Source organism: Ilyonectria robusta (assembly GCF_021365365.1).
Source record: "Ilyonectria robusta strain PMI_751 chromosome Unknown BGZ61scaffold_26, whole genome shotgun sequence".
In the NCBI taxonomy this organism is placed as follows: Eukaryota; Fungi; Ascomycota; class Sordariomycetes; order Hypocreales; family Nectriaceae; genus Ilyonectria; species Ilyonectria robusta.
Window position 1 is genome coordinate 327472 of NW_025764460.1, and position 18552 is coordinate 346023.

General features: G+C 50.9%; 6 protein-coding genes across 6 annotated transcripts; 1 reads left to right on the forward strand and 5 right to left on the reverse strand.

Moving 5' to 3' along the window:
* Positions 1 to 261: 261 nt before the first annotated feature.
* BGZ61DRAFT_400249 (uncharacterized protein) lies at positions 262 to 2649 on the reverse strand (the record flags this gene model as incomplete). Its single annotated transcript, XM_046243029.1, has 2 exons — positions 262 to 1370; positions 1420 to 2649. The coding sequence occupies 2 exons, from the start codon at positions 2647 to 2649 to the stop codon at positions 279 to 281; spliced, it is 2322 nt and encodes a 773-aa protein (XP_046098155.1). The 3' UTR covers positions 262 to 278.
* Positions 2650 to 4985: 2336 nt separating this feature from the next.
* BGZ61DRAFT_364994 (glutathione-dependent formaldehyde-activating enzyme) lies at positions 4986 to 5964 on the reverse strand (the record flags this gene model as incomplete). The annotated part of the gene is made up of 3 exons (XM_046241572.1): positions 4986 to 5312; positions 5365 to 5560; positions 5615 to 5964. The coding sequence occupies 3 exons, from the start codon at positions 5962 to 5964 to the stop codon at positions 4986 to 4988; spliced, it is 873 nt and encodes a 290-aa protein (XP_046098156.1).
* Positions 5965 to 6780: 816 nt separating this feature from the next.
* BGZ61DRAFT_430049 (uncharacterized protein) lies at positions 6781 to 7708 on the forward strand. The gene is made up of 2 exons (XM_046243796.1): positions 6781 to 6847; positions 6899 to 7708. Exons 1-2 carry the CDS (start codon positions 6836 to 6838, stop codon positions 7589 to 7591), a joined length of 705 nt encoding a protein of 234 aa, XP_046098157.1. The 5' UTR covers positions 6781 to 6835; the 3' UTR covers positions 7592 to 7708.
* Positions 7709 to 8489: 781 nt separating this feature from the next.
* On the reverse strand, positions 8490 to 9947 carry BGZ61DRAFT_558270 (Alpha/Beta hydrolase protein; the record flags this gene model as incomplete). The annotated part of the gene is made up of 2 exons (XM_046255716.1): positions 8490 to 9839; positions 9900 to 9947. 2 exons carry the CDS (start codon positions 9945 to 9947, stop codon positions 8538 to 8540), a joined length of 1350 nt encoding a protein of 449 aa, XP_046098158.1. The 3' UTR covers positions 8490 to 8537.
* A 1662-nt stretch (positions 9948 to 11609) lies between these two features.
* BGZ61DRAFT_522140 (uncharacterized protein) lies at positions 11610 to 14435 on the reverse strand (the record flags this gene model as incomplete). Its single annotated transcript, XM_046252532.1, has 3 exons — positions 11610 to 13312; positions 13382 to 13938; positions 13990 to 14435. 3 exons carry the CDS (start codon positions 14433 to 14435, stop codon positions 11610 to 11612), a joined length of 2706 nt encoding a protein of 901 aa, XP_046098159.1.
* A 1163-nt stretch (positions 14436 to 15598) lies between these two features.
* Positions 15599 to 17680, reverse strand: BGZ61DRAFT_400262 (uncharacterized protein). The gene is made up of 4 exons (XM_046243030.1): positions 17335 to 17680; positions 17089 to 17283; positions 16610 to 16999; positions 15599 to 16558 (listed from the first exon to the last, which is right to left on the reverse strand). Exons 1-4 carry the CDS (start codon positions 17578 to 17580, stop codon positions 15896 to 15898), a joined length of 1494 nt encoding a protein of 497 aa, XP_046098160.1. The 5' UTR covers positions 17581 to 17680; the 3' UTR covers positions 15599 to 15895.
* Positions 17681 to 18552: the final 872 nt, after the last annotated feature.

Below are 18552 nucleotides of genomic sequence, written 5' to 3' on the forward strand. Positions count from 1 at the left end.
GGAGATTAACTGCACGCAAGGAGAGTAGCCACGAAATGAGAGGGAGGTAATTATTAAGACGCTGTCGTTTCAAAATGTCGTCCGATTAGTGTAATAGACTACCACACTCTCTATCGTTAGGTGAGCTCGGTACTCATACAAATGCATTCGTTTAAAGTGGATATCTTTCGTATGGCAAGCAGACAAAAGTTACTGATATACGACTGTGGTAACAGTTCTTGAACCTTGAATTCATCTAAGGTAATAAATATATAGTACATGGTTTGAAAAATAGCTATTTACACGTAGCGGGGTCGGAAGCTGCGGCGTCTGCGGGCAGCTCGGCACCTGGAAGTGACAGGTGTGGTAGAGTTGGATGATCCGCCTGCCGCCAGAATCTTCTTAGAAGCATGCTCAGCAGCGACCATGACAATGGCCTGAGTGTTTCCAGTAGGCAGATCGGGGTGGATGCTGGCATCTACAACGTAGAGGTTGTCAGTGCCCCAAACCTTGGTGTTGGTATCAACAACGCTGGTGCCGTCGTTGCTGGTACCCATCCGGGCGGTTCCAACAAAGTGAGAGCCAGTGACGTACTCAGCGATGAGGGACTCGGCAGTGGTGTTGGCCGCGATGGACAGGGTGCTGTCGGACTTGGAGGCATAAGAGATGAGCTGTCTCATAAAGGACAGGATAGCCTCCTTGTCGCCAGCAGTGTTCAGGTAGGGCTCCTTGGTGAGCTTGGTGGCTCCAGCGCTGGTAATGCCCAGAGTTCCAGTGGAAGTAAGTCCGTGGGTGAGGTAGACCTTGATGCGGACAGTGTCGTTGGAAGGGGAGTTGCAGGTACCCTGGATGAATCGTTCAACGCCATCGGTGGTGTTGGTGATGCTGGTCCAGAAGTTCAGGCGCTGGCCCGACTGGGCGAGAACACCAGTTCCCTGAGCGAACAAGTCAACATTGGTGTCGTTGGGCGAGGTAAAGTCAGTGCTGGAGAGCGAGGTCAAAGAGTTCTTGGTCTGCAGGTTGACAGTGAAGATGGGGTGGTCCTGGAGGTTCTCGCCAACGGGCAGGTTGATCCAGTCAGATGAGGCGGGAAGAGTGATCTGGGTAGAGCCGTTGGACACGGTCTGGATCTGCGCGGTAGGGCCGATACCGCTGTTGAACAGAACACGGGGGGTGGAAAGGGCACCAGAAGCGAGGATGACGGCACCGTTGGTGTTGAGGTTGATGATCTGGCGGGTGGCGGCGCCAGTTGACACTTCGACACCGGTGATGGTGCTGCCGGTGCGGACGACTCGGAGCAGCTTGGAGTTGAGCTGCAGTGAGAACTTGGGCAGGGCCTGAGCCAACGGGAGGTAATCACGAACGGGGCCGGCGCGGAGTCCGTTGTTGACCTAGATATGTTAGCAAAGTTCTCTTCCAGATGGAAACTGGAAGTCTCACCATGATCGGGGGGTGCGAGTAGATCTTTCGCTTCTTCTCGGGCTCAGCAATGGCATCAACCTCGGTGAAGCCGTTGCCGTCAAGCCAAGTGCTGAGCACATCCCAGGCACCTTGGTCGTGCAGCTCGCCGTCGGCCGTAGGGCTGGTGGTTCCGGGAGTACGCGCGTAGAGCCTCTCTGCGGAAGCCTCGACGGTATCCCAGCTCCAGCCCGCGGGCCACTTGGAGAAGTCCTCGCTGTTGGGCTTGACAAACATCATGGCGTTGATGGCGGTCGATCCTCCCAAGATGCAGCCGGCCTGGCTGGCAGTGTCGGTGCAGTACTCGCTGGTGTCAGAGGCGGTGGACAGGTAGTATCCCATGGAAGGCACGTCGTACTGGGTAACGGTGTTGTTCCAGTCCATGGTGGCATCTCCGCCGCTGGAGTAGAGAGAAGCCTGTCCACGCTCGAGAAGAAGTACAGAAGCACCCGACTCAGCAAGTCGCTCGGCAACAATGAGACCAGCAGCTCCGGCACCACCAACAATGTAGTCGTAGGTAACGTTGCTGATGATGGTGGTCAGGTTGGCGGGGACGGTTCCGCTACCGCTGCCAGTATCAGGGGTCGTGGTCGAATCCTCAGAAGCAAGGGCGGCCCAGGTAGCGTAGTCTGAGGACTGAGCAGAGGCCAGATCGATACCGAAGCCACCGAAGCCGGCGGAGTGGTAGTTCAGCGCGCCAGAAGCAGAAGCAGGAGTGTCAAGAGCAGTGGTGCTGAGAGCAAAGCCCATGGAAGCAGTGTCGTCGCTGGCGGCGAAGGTGGAGTCATCAGTCTTGATGCATCCTGAGCAGAGGAAGGTGTAAGTGAAGGCAGTGGCGTTGACAGAGGTTCCAGTCTCGATGGTCTTGAGAGAGACGGTGTCGTCGTCGAGAACATCGGGGTTGGTGTAACCGGTGGCCTCACGCAGCGAAGACACGACCGTCTCGCCGTTGGGCCAAGCCACGATGAGCAAGCTGCCCGCCATGGAGGTTCGAAGGGCGAGAGCAGCATAGCCTTCGGTGATGGGGGCCGAGATCTGGCCGATGAAGTCGGTAGAGGGATCGGTCGGCAGAGCAATACCGAAGCTGAACTTGCTGGTGGCATCAGTCCACTTCTGGAACGTGATGCTGGTGTCGGGGTCGACATAGGAGACCGAAGCGGCCTGTATGAGGCTCGGGAGTGCCAAAGCACTAACGAAAGACTTGAAATACATGGTGGAGAGATGTGGTTTCGAGCAAACGAGTAGTGAGAGTAAAAGCTGGGTTTCAAAGTGAAAGAATGAAGGACACAAGGTCAAAGAATGGAATAATCACGATATCCAGTCGTGAGTGAATGAATGAATGCAAAGAAAAAGAACGGCACCCAGTGCTGTAGAAGGAAAGGAAGGGAAGGGAAGGAAGGAAGGCAAGCCTGGCTGGTCAAGACAAACATATTCTAGAAGAGAAGCCGCAAGTATTTAACTATGGCCCTGCGGAGCTGCTGGATACTACGGACTGGGATCTCACGAACCATATTCCGGTCTATTCCCTGGTTTCCCTGTTTCTCCCTGGTCGTTTCCCTGTTTGCGCCTGGAAGCCCTATCACAACGCATAAAGACCCGACGACAATGCTGACCCGGCGCTGTCAGTCAGTCCATGTTCCCGTAGCGAAACAGTTTCAGGGCGTGTGGAGACGAATCCTCGCTCTACCTACAGGTGGACAAATGTACCAATTGTCCGCGCAGACGCCAGAGGATCCGCAAGCGCGGTTTGGGCTTCCAAAAGTAGTAATCTATCCCTCGTCATTGGCCAGGTCTCCATCGCCTATATCAATGCCTGGCATAGGATCCACGGTGTATCCGACTGCCATTGCGACGACGTTTCACCGAGAGGCGCTGAAACTTGTTAGCGGCTCCGAATAAATCGTCCGGGTCGCTAGGTAAACGACTCTAGCTCCTCCTGGATGTGCCGCTGTGGGGGCTCACGTCAGGGGCGTGTGGATCGTTTTGATTCCCCTGGCGGCCGAAATGAATCTCCCGTGAGCAGGGACGACGATGGACGAATGGATAGGCCGCGATAGAAGCTGCTCCGGCTTCGTTGCGAGTGCAATTGGTGGACGCTGTTTTGCCTGGTAGATCCAGTTGGACGGGACCTGCGAACGATTCGCGACGGCTTCTATTGGGCTGCCGCCAGGATCCCCGAGTGGCACCGGCCCCTTGGTACCTGAGACAGCATGGTTACGTACGCCTTATGCCCTGGAGAGATTGGGTCGTGAGCCTGCTAGACGCTGGAGCCACGAGGGCACCCTGAATCAGGCCATGGCCAAGCAAAACCCGCGTAAAGAATTTTCCCCTGGCGTTGCATCCAGGATGGATTCCATAGTCGGGTTTGCCTAAATATTGCCACTCTCCCGGTCTCTTGGTCTTCTAGAGTAATTTTCTCGTCAGCTAGATCTGACGTCCGGTGTGAAAGTTTCGGTGGAGTGACTGGAGCCCGGGGCCAGAAATGGCCTGTTGAAGGTTTTTATGGCGTGGTGAACCAATCTGCTCAGTATAACATTCGCGGTGAGCCTCAATTGCAGTGACGGAGCTGGAAGCAAGTTCGCGAATCTCAACACATCAACCCAGGGGTTTGATAAGGCGGCGAGGCAGGGGATTTGAGGAGATAGATATTCGCTGTCATTAGTCGCGCAGTTCTGTTCTATCCCCCTTTCGTTCGCATCGCGCCCTGCATCCTAGCAGCAAGATTGTATTCGTCTTGGACCAGCCCAAGTCGTGATTCGTATCCACAATACCGTAGACGACATATCGAATGGTGAGTCTCTCTCCATTTTAACTCGGACAATTGCGATTCGCGTTGGTACGAATCCTTTCACCAAGGCCTCAGCTTAATCCATATGCCTTCTATGTGTATGCGTGCAGATGATGGATACTTAGTTTACACTTCGGGTAAAGGCTCGTTATTATTTGATAAGATAGATAACCTAAAAAAAACTTTGTAAGGAGGCATAAATATTACGGGTTAGTCTTCTAAATAACCTTCTAAGGTGCTATCTTAGGTGTTTCATTATTGAGCGCCTTGGGATTTAGCGCCGCTGATCATACTTGCAAACACGCCAGGATTCATGTGCGAATGGCAATACTCTTGATTTAATTTTTCTAAAATTGAATAGAATGCAATGAATAAGATGTGGTCTTTGTATTCTGATCCTGAGCATGGGATAGAAGAAAAATTGTTGGACATTCGGCCTGTGTAGGGTAGGCCAGTCGCTGCAAGTAGATCATGGCCACCCCATGAAACCATCAAGGAAGGATAAAATTTAAGATGCCAACTAACAAAGGCGAAGAAATTATAAATTTTGTTACAATTCGGACACACAACACGATGCATTCAAAATTATACAAACTACTACAACAGCCGTGCTCACCCATACTCCATTGGTATCTCATCAACTCCCACCATGACGATGAACACCCAAAACGCTAATCCATCATTAATCACCCACCTCCCATCTTCATCCACCACCCTGGGCGTCTTGGAATTTACCCACCATCTCCCTCTCCGCCTGTCACTAAGGATTAACGTACACTGGAGATCGAGCTGACCCAGGAAGCTGCTGGATTTTCTGCTTAAGCTCGTTCAGATCAATTCCCTCCAGGACACGAACGTTCACTGGGTGCTTGGGCTTGACCATGTCGTACACCTGTCGTCGCGCCTCTGGTAAGGCAGCCACCGCCTCGTCTGACAGAATAGAAGGCTCATTCGTCAACTGGACACCGCACCTTTTGCAGAATGTCTTGCCAATGACCTCCGATCCAAAGAAATAACGACCGATATCCTCAGGCTCGCCGTGTAAGATGACTTGATCACGGAGTGGCCAAACCCAAACGTAGGCATTCTACCGAAATGTCAGTATTTATTTGGGCATATGGGAAATTTGGTTGTGTTACTCTTTCGCAAATGCTGCAATTGCACTCGCCGATCATGTCGGGGTATGTGCTGTCAAGGGGCTTGGTGGCTAGGGCCACTTGGACAGCACCGCAATGGCAGTTTCCAGTATAAAACTTGCCCCCCTCGACCTCGACTGGAAGACGACCAGTGTATGCTGGGACTACGTATGGGGAGCCTAGCGCAGCACCATTGACACTGACGCATGAATTAGCATGTTGCGTTGTAGTGAAACGGGTAGGCGGTATTCACGGTGTGCGCTGCAGCGTCCATGTGTCCAAGTTTTGGATGGTATGAGCGTTCAAACCGAACATAGGGTGTCCGGGCATCGTGGCCATGACTCCGGTGCCGCAAGTGGGACAAAACTTGTGGTGAAGGTTCTCGCCGGCGAATTTGTAGGTGGTAAGGTCGTCCTCGGCACCCTTGACGATCTTGAACCCATCCCGCGTAGGGGGGAAGAGCCAGAGGTAGCCCTTCCTGGAGCAGATGCTGCAGTTGCATTCTTTCACGGTTTTGATTTCTGGATGATCAATCTCGTAGACGAATGCACCACAGTGGCAGTTGCCCCGGTAGGTTTCGGTTGACTCCTTGACGTCTGACATGGTGTAGTTGCAGTTGAATATTGAGTATGTGAGATGGTTGGATGATGTAAGAACGAAGACTGCACCGCACCAAGTTGTGGCCTTAAATACCAACCAAAGTGTTCAGCTCAGCCAAATCCGTTGCCAAGACCGTGAATCTCGATGCGACGAAGGGTGGAATTTGTTGGGGTATGTCTAACCTTGCTAGGGATCGCTTGTCTTGAAATGAACCGTGAGCGGGCGTTAACTCTAGTTGTGGCTTGATGACCCTGCAGATGCGGTCAGCTCAGCGTGAAGCAAAGGCAACAGCGTCTAATGGGAAATTCACATAGTCGCATATGAGAAAGCCCTGTTGACTAGTCAATTGGTCAATTGAACTGATAAGTGAACGGCCTGGTCTGTCGGGATCCGGGACAAAGGAATCCCGGCTATCGGTCCAGTGATTAGTTTGTTGCACATCATGATGTAAAATGACGAAGGCGGCCCGAGTGGATATCGCATTCACGCAGCAACGATTTGCTGTGGCGGGCTGAAGCACAGTCTGGAACTCGCAAATCCCAGTCTCAGTTCCTTTCCCTTGTGAGCCATAATGCTCCTGGGTCGTATTGCCAGGCAGCAACGCCTCTTTTGCTCACTAATCACCCCGGATCATCCAATTTGATACGTCATGTTTGACTTGGTCGTGGCTAGATTGGTCCATGCCGCCAGCCACCGTATTTCGTACATGCGGGGAATGCAATACGACCGTGAACAAATTCACGGTCCGTCGGACTCGGAGATGTGGGGCTATTATAAAGAGCCGCGTCCGATGGCCCGAAGGATTTTGATGCATGCCCACAGAATCAAGCAATTGCAAGAAACCCGATCACTCCAGTCCTCAACATTCTTGATAATGACAGGCAAAGCAAGTATCGATTGAACTTGTCCTTTCAACACTTCTTCTAACCACGACCAGGTTGTCAGCCGTGATGAGTGGCTCGCCGCTCGAAAAGCTCTGCTCGAGAAAGAAAAGGAGCTTACACGAGCCAACGATGCTCTCTCCGCACAGCGTCGTGACCTTCCCATGGTCAAAATAGACAAGACCTACACTTTCCAGGGCCCAGACAACACCAGCGTCAGCCTGAGCGACCTTTTCGAAGGCCATGAACAGCTGATCATTTACCACTTCATGTTCAAGCCAGGTGATGACGAGGGTTGCCGTGGCTGCAGCCACATGGGAGAGTCGCTCCCAGACGTGCGTCATCTTCGCCTGAAGAACACGAACCTGGTATGTGTGTCCCGCGGCGAAATTGACAAGCTCGAAGCCTTCCGAAAGAAGAACGGCTGGACTTGGCCTTGGTACTCCAGTGGCGACTCCGACTTCAACTATGATTTCCACGCGACCATGGACGAATCCGTCTGTCCGATGCAGCTCAACTTCCGCAGCAAGGAAGAGATGGAGGCTCAAGGTAAGAGCTGGTACACGGGCGACGTACCCGGCTTCAGCGTATTCCTGAAGAAAGACGGTGAGATCTACCACACCTACTCAACCTTTGCCAGGGGCGGAGACAAATTAATGCCGACCCTGGCGCTCCTCGACATGACGCCTCTCGGCAGACAGATTGGACAATATGGACCCGCCGAGTTCAAGTTGAAGCATGAATATTAGTCTAGTCAGATTTGGAGAAAAGCTGTTCATTTGTAATGTACGCTCATTAGCTGAATAAGTATTTTCAGGTGTGTGTTCGTAGTTATTAGTACTCAAAATTGGAACCCATTTTTCTCATATCGCGGGGAATTGACCTTTCGGTGTTGCTTGCTGCAATTGACGGCCACGTCGGGATGACTTCATCTCGATGGAGTAGTTTACTATACCCCTGTATTATTCCATTAGGATTGTGAGATTCACATTTGCACCTTCTGATGTATCACACATCCCCAGTCAAAAAAAAAAAAATTGAACCGGGAGATATCTTCCTGGTGGTAGTGGTCGTGGGCGATCGATACGGATGAGGTAGCTTTAACCGCATTTGACATGGCAAAATTTTCGTCCCCACATGTAATTCGCAACTTAAATAAATGTCCAAAATAAAGCCACCTCAGTCAACTACTGGTGAACAAGACCAGGAATATTCCCTACTGTAGAGGAATTGGTGTAGCGGCTCCTGCTGCAGAGAAGCAGTGCAAAAAAGTAGTCTTTGCGGTTTATGTGGATCGAACACATGACCTTCAGATCTTCAGTCTGACGCTCTCTGTCAGTGAAGGTTAGTGATGTATCTCGAAGAGGGATTGATGTGACAACATACCCCAACTGAGCTAAACCCGCTTTGTTGACAGGCGGCGTTCTTCATGTGGGTTATCATGCCAAGGTGGAACAGTACGTGCGTACCCGCCACGGAAATCAAGGACTGTGAATCCGTGTCAAAGAGTGAGGCATTTTATATCTCGTTAACAGTCTGATGGTTTTTTTGTTTTATTTTTATCTTATGGATACATTCTACGATAGTTGATATCGTTAAACTCCCCGCTCTCTCCGGCCGTGATGTTAAATCTGCAAAGCTGATCCTATCATCATCTCTATCATCATCTGCTCTCGCTACTCCAGCCAACGAGCTCTAAACCTTGTCGAAGATTCCAGCAAGCCAATCTAGTGTCTCCATAGCAAGTTGCTGCTCAGCACCGAGGGCACAGTGTTCTCCAGCACCGACGTCCGTCTTGAACAAAAAGTAGTGCGCCTTCTCTCCCAAAAGTCTCGCCATGTCCTCGGGCTGTCCAGGTGCCATATGGTCATCTTCTCCCGATGCAACGAAGACCGGTTTCTTAATATTGGCGAGTTTCTCGGCGTTGAGGAAGATCTTTCCCGCCTGGTCGAACCATTGATAAGGGTTTGTCGTGTTCCAAGCAAACATGCCTTGATTAATAACCCAGCGAAACTGTGTGGATAGATCCGGCCTCGCAAGGACGGCTTCAACATACCGATTGAAGCCAGTCTCATTTCCAGAATTGTAAAGTTCAATCATCTGGGCCGGAAATTTCTGCTTGAATGCTGATTGTATGTCAAGCAGTCCATCAATGGCGAGTACAGCGGCAAGCCGGTGCTCATGTGTAGCCGCCAAGGGGGCAAGCAGTCCGCCGTAAGATATTCCAACCAATGCGACACGGTCAACATCGACATCCTCCCGGGTATGGAGGTAATCAACGATTGGAGTGACGGCCTCCCACCACTCTGGAATGAAGCCAATATTCTGGTTACGACGCACGGTCGGCTGTCCAGGACCTTCGTAGGTGATGCAATTCCAGCCACGTTCAATTATTCCGCGACAGGAACTGTGGTATAGAGCTTGTTGACTGCCATCGTAACCGGTGCCAACCACAACGGTGGGCAGACGTTCACCGTGGACACGCTCCTTTCCAGGAAGTGTTGGATCCGCTGGGTAGAAGTAGGTGGGGACCGTGAAGCTAGTGGCATTTAGCTCGATCTTTGTAGGGGGTCGATGCAGCAGATTGACAGCCTTGTCGAAATCATGAAGCTGCTGATCCCAGAGAGTGTAGATTCTAGGGTCGGTGATGTTACCATGGAGGAAGAAGTCGGCTGCTCGATAATACGCCGACGACCGGAAATAAGCCTCTCTGGCAGACACTAAGGCATTCCTTTTCTCGGCCTGTTCGCCCATTGCATGGATTTTATCGGCAAGGAAGTTAAACTCTCCATACCAGCTCTCGAAACTTCCGGGTTCAATCTTCGCCGCTGCTCGCAGAATTTCAGATGTCGCAGCGCCTCCTTCGTTTGAGAGGGAGAGATATTCGGTGAGAATAAAGGCGAATTCGCTGTCTTGGCTCAGTTGGTGCATCGACGCCGTCTCGTTCGAGAGCGTAATGTTTGGCGGAAAGCCTTGGCCATGTTTGGCTTCAGCGGCCTACAACATCAAGTATTAGTCAAAACCACACTCAAATGGCAAAGAGCTGGATGTGCATACAATAGCGAAGATTGCGCTCAAGCTTAGGAGATGTTTGGAGGCTAGCATTTTGTCTTGCCGTGGAACGTTGATGTTGGCTGATGATATAGAGGTGGATGTGAATGGGAGGTGATTCTTCAGTTAGATCCAATGGCAACTTAAATACTATTCTGATTGCCAGGTATAAGATTACTTAATACCTAAAAATTCGTGGACGTGCGGCTCTGCTCGAAAAGAATACTGAATTAGTATAAACCACAGCCACATAAACACCCTTCTTCCCTCGAATGGCGATATTCCTGTCCATTCGAATCGATTTCCGAATCGAGAGTGTCATATAGGGCTGGCTGCGCTGCTTGCGCCACCATTTAAATACGTCAGAAGAAGCTCTTGTGGAGGCAAATTATGACGATGATGATGGGGGATTGCCGTCATTTGGACAATAGTCTTTCATCACAGCCTTCTCGTGGATTCGAATCGATTGCCAAAATTGGGACAGCGCCGTAGTATGGCTTACGCCCCGAATTTTATACGTCAGACGCAATGCCGTTTAAGCGGATTATGGTGTAAGTAACTGTATCAATCCCCACTGTCAGCTAGACCACTGGATCGATACTGCCATTCCATTGGCTATATATGATCGACAACGGGTGAGACGGAATCAATCACTATGGATCTTATTGCTATGTGATGAATAGAACATCTATTTGATTCTCTATTTTCTTTACCACGCGCGACCGCGATCATAACCAACAAAGTACTACATGTGAATATGAGTGTTATATGCACTACCTCTCTCTCTCTCTCTCTCTCTCTCTCTCTCTCTTTCTCTCTCTCTCTCTCTCTCTCTCTCTCTTACCGCATTAGAAACCCGGCCCAATAGCGGGCAATCAGTGCAGTACCTCAAAGGAACTTCTTGTTGCTGTAAACAATCTTGTAGAAAATTAGACTGCACAGCATGCCACATCTCAAGGGGGGCTCGGCGCCCTCCGAACCAATTCCCCAGCCCTTTGGCATAATGCTTATGGTAATAGGATGGCTGAGCAACAGTAGAAACTCGGTGTAGTTGATAACATAGTAGTGAAGGGCCTGGCGCCAGATGTAGTAAATCTGTAAGGCACTAAACTATACAGATGCCTTTACCTAACTCCTAATCCAGAGGAGGATGTGGTATAAGTATTTGGATATTATGTATCGCAACTTCAGAACTCTATGTGTAATATTGCATTGATTAGAAGATAAAGTATCTCCTAGCGGTGCTTGTTCGAACAAAATATACAGCTGCACCAGGTTAATTGCAGGGCTCTGCTGTATTCTTTTTTTTTTTTAGCTCTACTAAACATCATCGGATAGATCAAAGCCATACAGTAATCTCAAACACTAGAGATGAACAATAAGTGCTACATCCAGCACCAGAAGAAACAGTAGCTGAACAATAAGGTTGTTGCACACTGGTCTCTGCCTGAAGCTTCAATTCAACCCCTCTGACTTCAACCCTGCTGTCTGTAGACAAGAGGGTCAGTCAACGACCGTATTGTCTGCAGTCAACGACCTGGGGCTCTGCTGTATATGGAAGTGGAAAGTGCGAGGCAAAGCATGTAGTATGAACAATCTGGCACAAGTTAACTTTACATATGCACAGCTGGTTGCCAGATCACGCCGGGCGGGTAGCTTACCCTACTCAGTAAAGTAGGGCATGGCGGCTCAGCCAAATTAGTAGCCCTAATTGGGCTACTTGCTTCTTTGAAACATGAATAATGTCCCGGAAGGATTGAGTCTCTGCTTCCATCCCGGTTGCAGCTTCATTCTAGGCCAGTTAATCTTCATCCGCTCATTCCACATCCACTCTTCCAGCGTATCGGCAACCAAGGTGTAGTACTGGTGGTTCTCAGGATGCAACGACTGTCTCCTGGACATAGTGCGGGCATCGCTCACCAGATCCTTTAGGCTGCAGACATGAATACTACCGGCCCCGCGATCTTCCACAAGACGGTGTGGGGTCATGCCATACTGCAAACAGAGTCTCAAGAGACCTAGGCGAGGTTCCAGGGGGGTCTCCGGCAAGTCGAAGGTGTGTTGGGATACATACTGTAAAGGCCGATGCATACAGAAGAAGAATAGGGTGTCTGATGGCGAGCCTTGGTTATTTTGGAGATGTTTCGTGACGAAAGGGGTGAATCCGCAAGCGGCAATCATGTTGATGAATGTGGCGGCATGGACAATTGAGCCACGCCCACCATCATAAAGATAATGGCAGGCATCCCAAACGATGGAGAAGTCAAGATCCTTCTCTAATTGCTCGAGCCAAGTCACGGCGTCCTCCGTCATCTTCGCCGGGAGGCTGGGTTGGGCCGCGATCTTGGATGTATGGTAGCTGATAGTTTTCTGGAGGTGCTCGCCCCAGAGCACATGGTCAAAAAGTTTGAATTTTGCTGGTATGTGACCGCCCAAATTACAGAGCCCCTGAAGGAAAGCCAGATCTGGCTGTAGAGCAGAGTCTCGCAGGACATTCATCTTGTCGAGCCACTCAGGGACGGTTCGGTGGAGGAAACTCACGAATCCCCTTGGATCAAGCTCGAGTAGCCCCAGAGTATGGCTGTGGAGTGTTCGCATAACGCTCTTCCTGATGCTTTCAGGGTCTTTGGCGGTTTCCATGAGGAGGCCTGGTTCCGTAGAATGTCGCTCATTGACAGCCCAGAGGACCAAAAAATGGAGGCTTTGAACATGAGCGGCGGATTGGAGCACAAAAATGTCTTGGGCCTGCGTTCTTCGTAGCGACGAAATCCTACCCCATATGGCCGTGTATAAGTCTGACAGCTCCTCTGGAAGTCGATTCAAGGTGCCGAGAAGCAGGCTCAAGGAGTCGCCCTCTGACAACATTGTAAGAAGGAAGCTGACAACCACCGTCACCCATTGGAACACACCGCCAGCCTGCTCCTGGATTTTCTCTCGGAGATGTGCCACTACTGCCGGTCTCTCTAGTGAAGCTGGACATGCTTGGAACTGTTCAAAGATGTATGTCTGAATGTCACCTGCCGTCAGATTATGAATTTCGAGCTGAGGGCAGAGCCCGAAACGATCCCGGAATTCTGTCCAGGGCCGACTAGCGACGCAGAGCTTGACGTTTCCGTGTCTGCTGATAGACTCAATAGTCTTGATGAGTTCCTTTGGCGCAACATTGAACTCATCAAGACCGTCAACTAGAATCATCAGCTTCATGCGAGACTGGGACTCTGAAAGAAAACAGCCAAGGCCTTCTTCCAGGCTAGCCATATCCTCAAATTCCCAGTCACTGGGATAGTTCGAGCCCCAGAGGGTTGTTTCAAATGCCCATCGCCGGGGCAGGACCAGCGGAAGAAGATCTGGCGAGTCTTTGAGAGCTTGCGATAGAATGGTTCGGACAAGACCGTCGATTGACTTTTGTGGGTCGGAGCCTGGATTCCAGGCGTAGAAGCTCAGAATTCTGAGAGGCAAGCTGGATTTCCATTGCGAGAGGTGCTTACGTAGATTATCGTGGTCTTCGATAGACCTCAGGAGAGTAGATTTGCCAGAGCCTGGCTTGCCGGTCACCCAGTACGCGGTTGCCCCAGACCCCTCCAGCCACGCCGGGAAACTAGACCATCTTGGTCTCCCAGTGTCCTTTGCCACCGTTGGCTCCCCGTGCCAGATCCATTTAAATGTGGACTCAAATGGTTTGGAGATGTCGTCGTGCCGCTTGTACATGTGGTCGAAGTTGAGTGAGCGCAGGATGTCTTTGGCCAACCGTAAATACTTTGGAGTCTTGGCTTGAGTGATATCCATCGACTTGGGACGCCATCGTCCGTCTGACATGTCATCCATGACCTCTTGCCGAAGTCGAGATAGGCCTTTATGTTCCCAATCGATGGCATTCAGGGCAGATCTTGCCTCCCACAGTTCGTCGATGGTGGAATCCTGGCCGCGGGGCGGTCTCTTTGACTGGCCTGGCTCATTCTGCCTTGAGGTAAGTATGGCATCATGGAAATCTGCCATCTGCTTGCGCATTTCGTCAAAAGTACTTTGGGTTCGTTTGGCGTCCTCCCTAAAGGTGAGTTAGCAACAACCTCCTCAAACAGCCCGTACAGCTACTGACCAAAGACAAGATATGGTGACAGAAAAAAGGGCACGTTGATGCTTTGATAGGGTATCGGCAAGGTACTCGACACGTCCTAGCCCGAGCTCTTCTTTCAATGCTTGCCAAAGCGACTGCATCCGTTTTTCGCGGCCGAGGCTCTGCGCCAGTGCAGAAATAGCATCATGTAATTCGTGTGCTTTAGACCGGCAATCCGCGCAGACGCCCCGGAGCAGCAACTCCATCTCAGACAGCTGTGCGCCTTTCGATTCTAGAGCCTCAAGCTGTCTGGTAAGACGCTGTATCATCTCTTTGAAGCGGGCTGAGGCTGCCTCCAAATCGGTGGCTTGAATGGGGAGATCTCTTGATGATGAGATGGCGCGCCAACCACCCGTCATGACCGATGTGGCAAAGGATAAGAACTGGATGGCTGCAGCCGCAACGCCAACGATGGAGGCCGGATCCATTCTGAAGGTAATCGATATATTTCGGAGAGCGATTGAGGTAGGCGAATGGCTCCCCGTATTCATGGGGTGGAGGGAATCAGGCAAACCATTCCACGTCCATCGTCCGCGGCCGGCGTGGAAACTTGGAAATTGATGACCCGTGCATCCATTTCATTCCACTCCATTCCCCCGCACGAAGCCAATAGGTACATGCCCTGCAACCTTCTCGTCGGCCGCCTCAGCTCGACCAAGGCAACGTGCAGTTCGGACGGCAAAGTGGATGCCTCGTTTGATGTTACTGCAGGTTTGAGTATCAGGCAGCAATGCTTTGAGAATATTCCGTATCTTGCCGGTTTTATCCGCCTTGGCTGTTGCCGGAAATGCAAGCAACTCATAGGTGTGCTTTCGAGGCAGCCACGTCAGCTCGACATCTATAGGGGGTGTTGATGAGGTAATGTACTAACTCGGATGGTAAAGTGCATTGTCGGTTTGGTCTTGTTGCAGGCGCATGTCAGGCAGCAACGGCTCAAGGCAGGACTGAGGGCGATAGATAACGCAGATTATCTAGTCAGCTCTAAGTGATCTGCGCGGAGCGAGCGGTGCTAGTGGAATCACAGGGACGATGCTACATAGGGCCTGATGAGCTATAATGATGATCACTACCTAGGTACCCAGCTAACTAAGTATCACAGACAGTGTGTCCCAAGGGCGATCCCCGTCTGTCAGTTACTTACGTGCTTAGCATCTCAGGCGTAAATCGGGAACGTAGGTCCGACAGTCGGGTCCGCCAACAGGTACAACTTCAGCGACCCACCGCTGCAAGCTTCCGTGTCACCTCACAGCTTGAGGCGAGATGCCACAGCTGATGGTTCCCAACCTGCACTTGCTGGGGAATTGATGGTTTCTCTCCTCCTGCCCAACTACGGTTTTATGCATCTTCTTTGTAAGGCAGCTGCTGGTAAGTGACCCGCCAAGCTGACTAAATGCTGTCTTGGCTTCGGGGTTGCTCACCTATTTGTTTGTCAGTTTATCAACCGCCACCGACAGTCTGGTACCCATATGTCCCCGCCACGACATGATCAGGCGCCCGAAATTAGGCACCCGTTAGGCGTGTGTCTATATCTGTCCCGCCCGTAAGGCCCTCATCAAAAGCGGCCATGTAGTGCGGGGTAAAGGATGTAGGGCGTCTAGATTCGTCTCGTCTAACAGTTATTACAACAAAAGCAGCCAGCTACAAATCAACAGCCAGCTCGCTGTTTCCCACGTCTGGTTGGATGTCTGTTCACTATGGGTTTCATTGACTAGATAGAACAAATGCAGTGCGTTGCATTCGCTCGTAGGCTGGCCGAGGTTAACGTAACACAGAAACTCGAACGATGATAATAAAGACTCAGTTAACACACCCCACAGCGCATCGGAGCTCACGGTACAACATCCTTTTGTCTTCCTGCCTGTATGGAATATCTTTCAACAGTTCGCCTTCAAATATCCTCCTTGTAGATTTTGTGCGTAATGCGAAGGTATTCTTCATTCGGAGGGCCAGGCTCTGGCATTCCCATCAAACCCGATGGCTCGACCACAGACAATGCGTTTGTTCTCTGAGCCAGCATGTCCACCTTCTTGGCAGTGCTCTGAACCACTGCGCCAGTCTCCGTGTTCGTGATTTCCAATAGCTGCCATGGAGCCAGGATGGGCATAGACTGCAGTGGCTCGGTGTAATTCAGCGCAGGCTGGGGCTTGCCAGGCCAACTGGGTTGCGCCTTGGCAGGCTTTGGCCCGACCACGCCAGACACGCTCATAAACATGTAGTCGGCGAACTGGCTGCCGTAGCGGACGTACTGGCCACCGTTGTTCAGGTCAAAGAGGTCACTTACGTTGAGATTGCGACTCTTGTCAAGCGTCTGCATCTTGTTGGGAATCGTCACTTTGAGATGAAGACCCATGCCTTCCTCAATGCTGCCACGGTCGCACCAGTCAAAGACGCCTTCAGGGACGGGGATCATGTCTTCGATGTTACCGCGGCGCGTACCTGTAGGATCCAGCCTGAATGACGAAAAGTCTGCATCGCGAATGTAGAGAGCGACAGGGTCCATGACGGATACCGTTACAGGAAGGCGACAAATTGTGTTGACTTCAGAACCAATCTAAAAGTATCATTAGCGTTGAGATCACAAGACCATTGCGTGGGTTCTTACGGTGGGATCCGAGTTTCGAGAGGGGTTGCCATAAGCAGAGGCATCGCCACACAGAGTAATGGCACTAGTAATTCTCTCGCCGTACACCAAGTCCTTGCGAGCGACGGTGGCCTGAGCAGCAATGTCAATCTCGGCACTAAGCGAGTTGTTGATTTGAATCAAGTGAGCGATGGTCCCGGTGTTAGTTAGACCGTTCCACTTGTTGTAGACATTGTAGACTCCGTCATCGTCGACAAGATCATCACCTTCGATATCATCAGCGAAGTCAGGGTTGAGCTTCTTGTAGATGTTGAGGATCTTGTCGTTCCTGCCGGGGTCGTCCTTCGAAGCTGGTGTGGCGGGGTGCTTGGACGTCGCGATGGGATTATACTTGGCTAATTCCGTCCAGTACTTGGGAGCTGTTAGCACAATGCGTACGATATCACATCACCTTTTGCTTTTTTGGGCAATATTGACATGTCATAGAAGATCGTACGTACCTCGGGACCTTCGCAGGTGAAACTGGCAATGAGCACATCGCCATTCTTCTTCTTCTTGGTGGACCACTCAAGATACTCATCCATCATCCACCGGTCAGGCTCCCCGTTAGGGGTAACACCCCTAGGACCGAATTGATTCTTGGGGTTTTCTGCCCAAGCCCAACGAGCATCGTCGGTAGGCTGGGTAATTCTGACCTGTGAGGAGTAAGTCTAGTGCTAACATTAATAGGTCCAGGTAGGTCCAACCTTGAGAGGAAACCCGACCCAGGTGATGGCCACCGGTGGAAGAGATTGATAAAAGGCATGCGTCTTTGGGTTGAAAAACTGAGTCAACGGAGTACGATAATACTCCGTGCCTGCGACCCTGCCTGCGATTTCATCATTGAACCAGCCTTCAACAGTTTTATCCCATGCATTGAGTTGATCGCCCTCAAAGTCCTTCAAGAACGCAGGTGGATGGAATTTATCCAGCTTTGTGACAGTGTCGGCCATGATGAGGATGTACAAACCTCAAGATGGGACGGAATAAGACAAAGACGAAATGGTCAGGGATAATCTTCACCCAATTTGAATTGGATGGTGAAGATGGAGGTTTTGGCAAGGGAATGACATCTTTCATACTTTACGGCGATGGGGCTTCCTCTATTTCTCGACCTAGGGCGTTGTCATGGTACTAGCCAAGGGCGGCGTCTGATGTGCCGATACCCCATTATCGAATCACGATTATTAGCATAATCTAGCTTTGTCATATCAAAGCAGATGGGACAAACGAGCACACCTATAGGTCAACTTAGGAATGAGGGGTATGCCATGCACGACGCCGAAACAACGAAAACAGACTATCGACTCACTTGACTGACACTCGGACGCAGCTGATAGTACTATTCTCCGTTTAAACTAGAGTACGGCGGTCATCATTGGCCCCCTTGAGATATCATCAACGACATGTTACTCTAGAAACAGTCGGTGAGTAGCAATTGTTGAGCGGTCAGGATTTTGGCCAACAGGACTGGATGCCCGTCATGTCTAGAAATGCGGAGGTGATGAGACATGCACCAAAGTATTGCTTCAGCTGAGCGCTAGCGGCCCGGATATAGCCTACCGCAGAAATCAGCTAGCTATGGCAAGCCACATTAGATAACGACTAGCTAATACAGTCGTGTTTATTGGCTTCTAGACTACTTGGACGGCCTGGATCTGACGCGTCCATTCCGTCGAGAACTCTAGATCCGAGCCCTTTGTGTGGACCCTCTGTCCAGCTGAGCGCTAACGGCCCGAGCCTAGCCAGCCACGGAGCTCACTCTGCATAGGGCAGGCCATAGCAACCAGCGATTAACTAATATGGCGATGCTGATTAGTCCATTGGGTTAGCGGGAAGGGTCTAGACTTTGGGCGAGCATTCTTGTGCTGTCTGAGCGTACATGAGTTGGGTTGATAGTCATCAATATTGCTGCAAAGCATGTC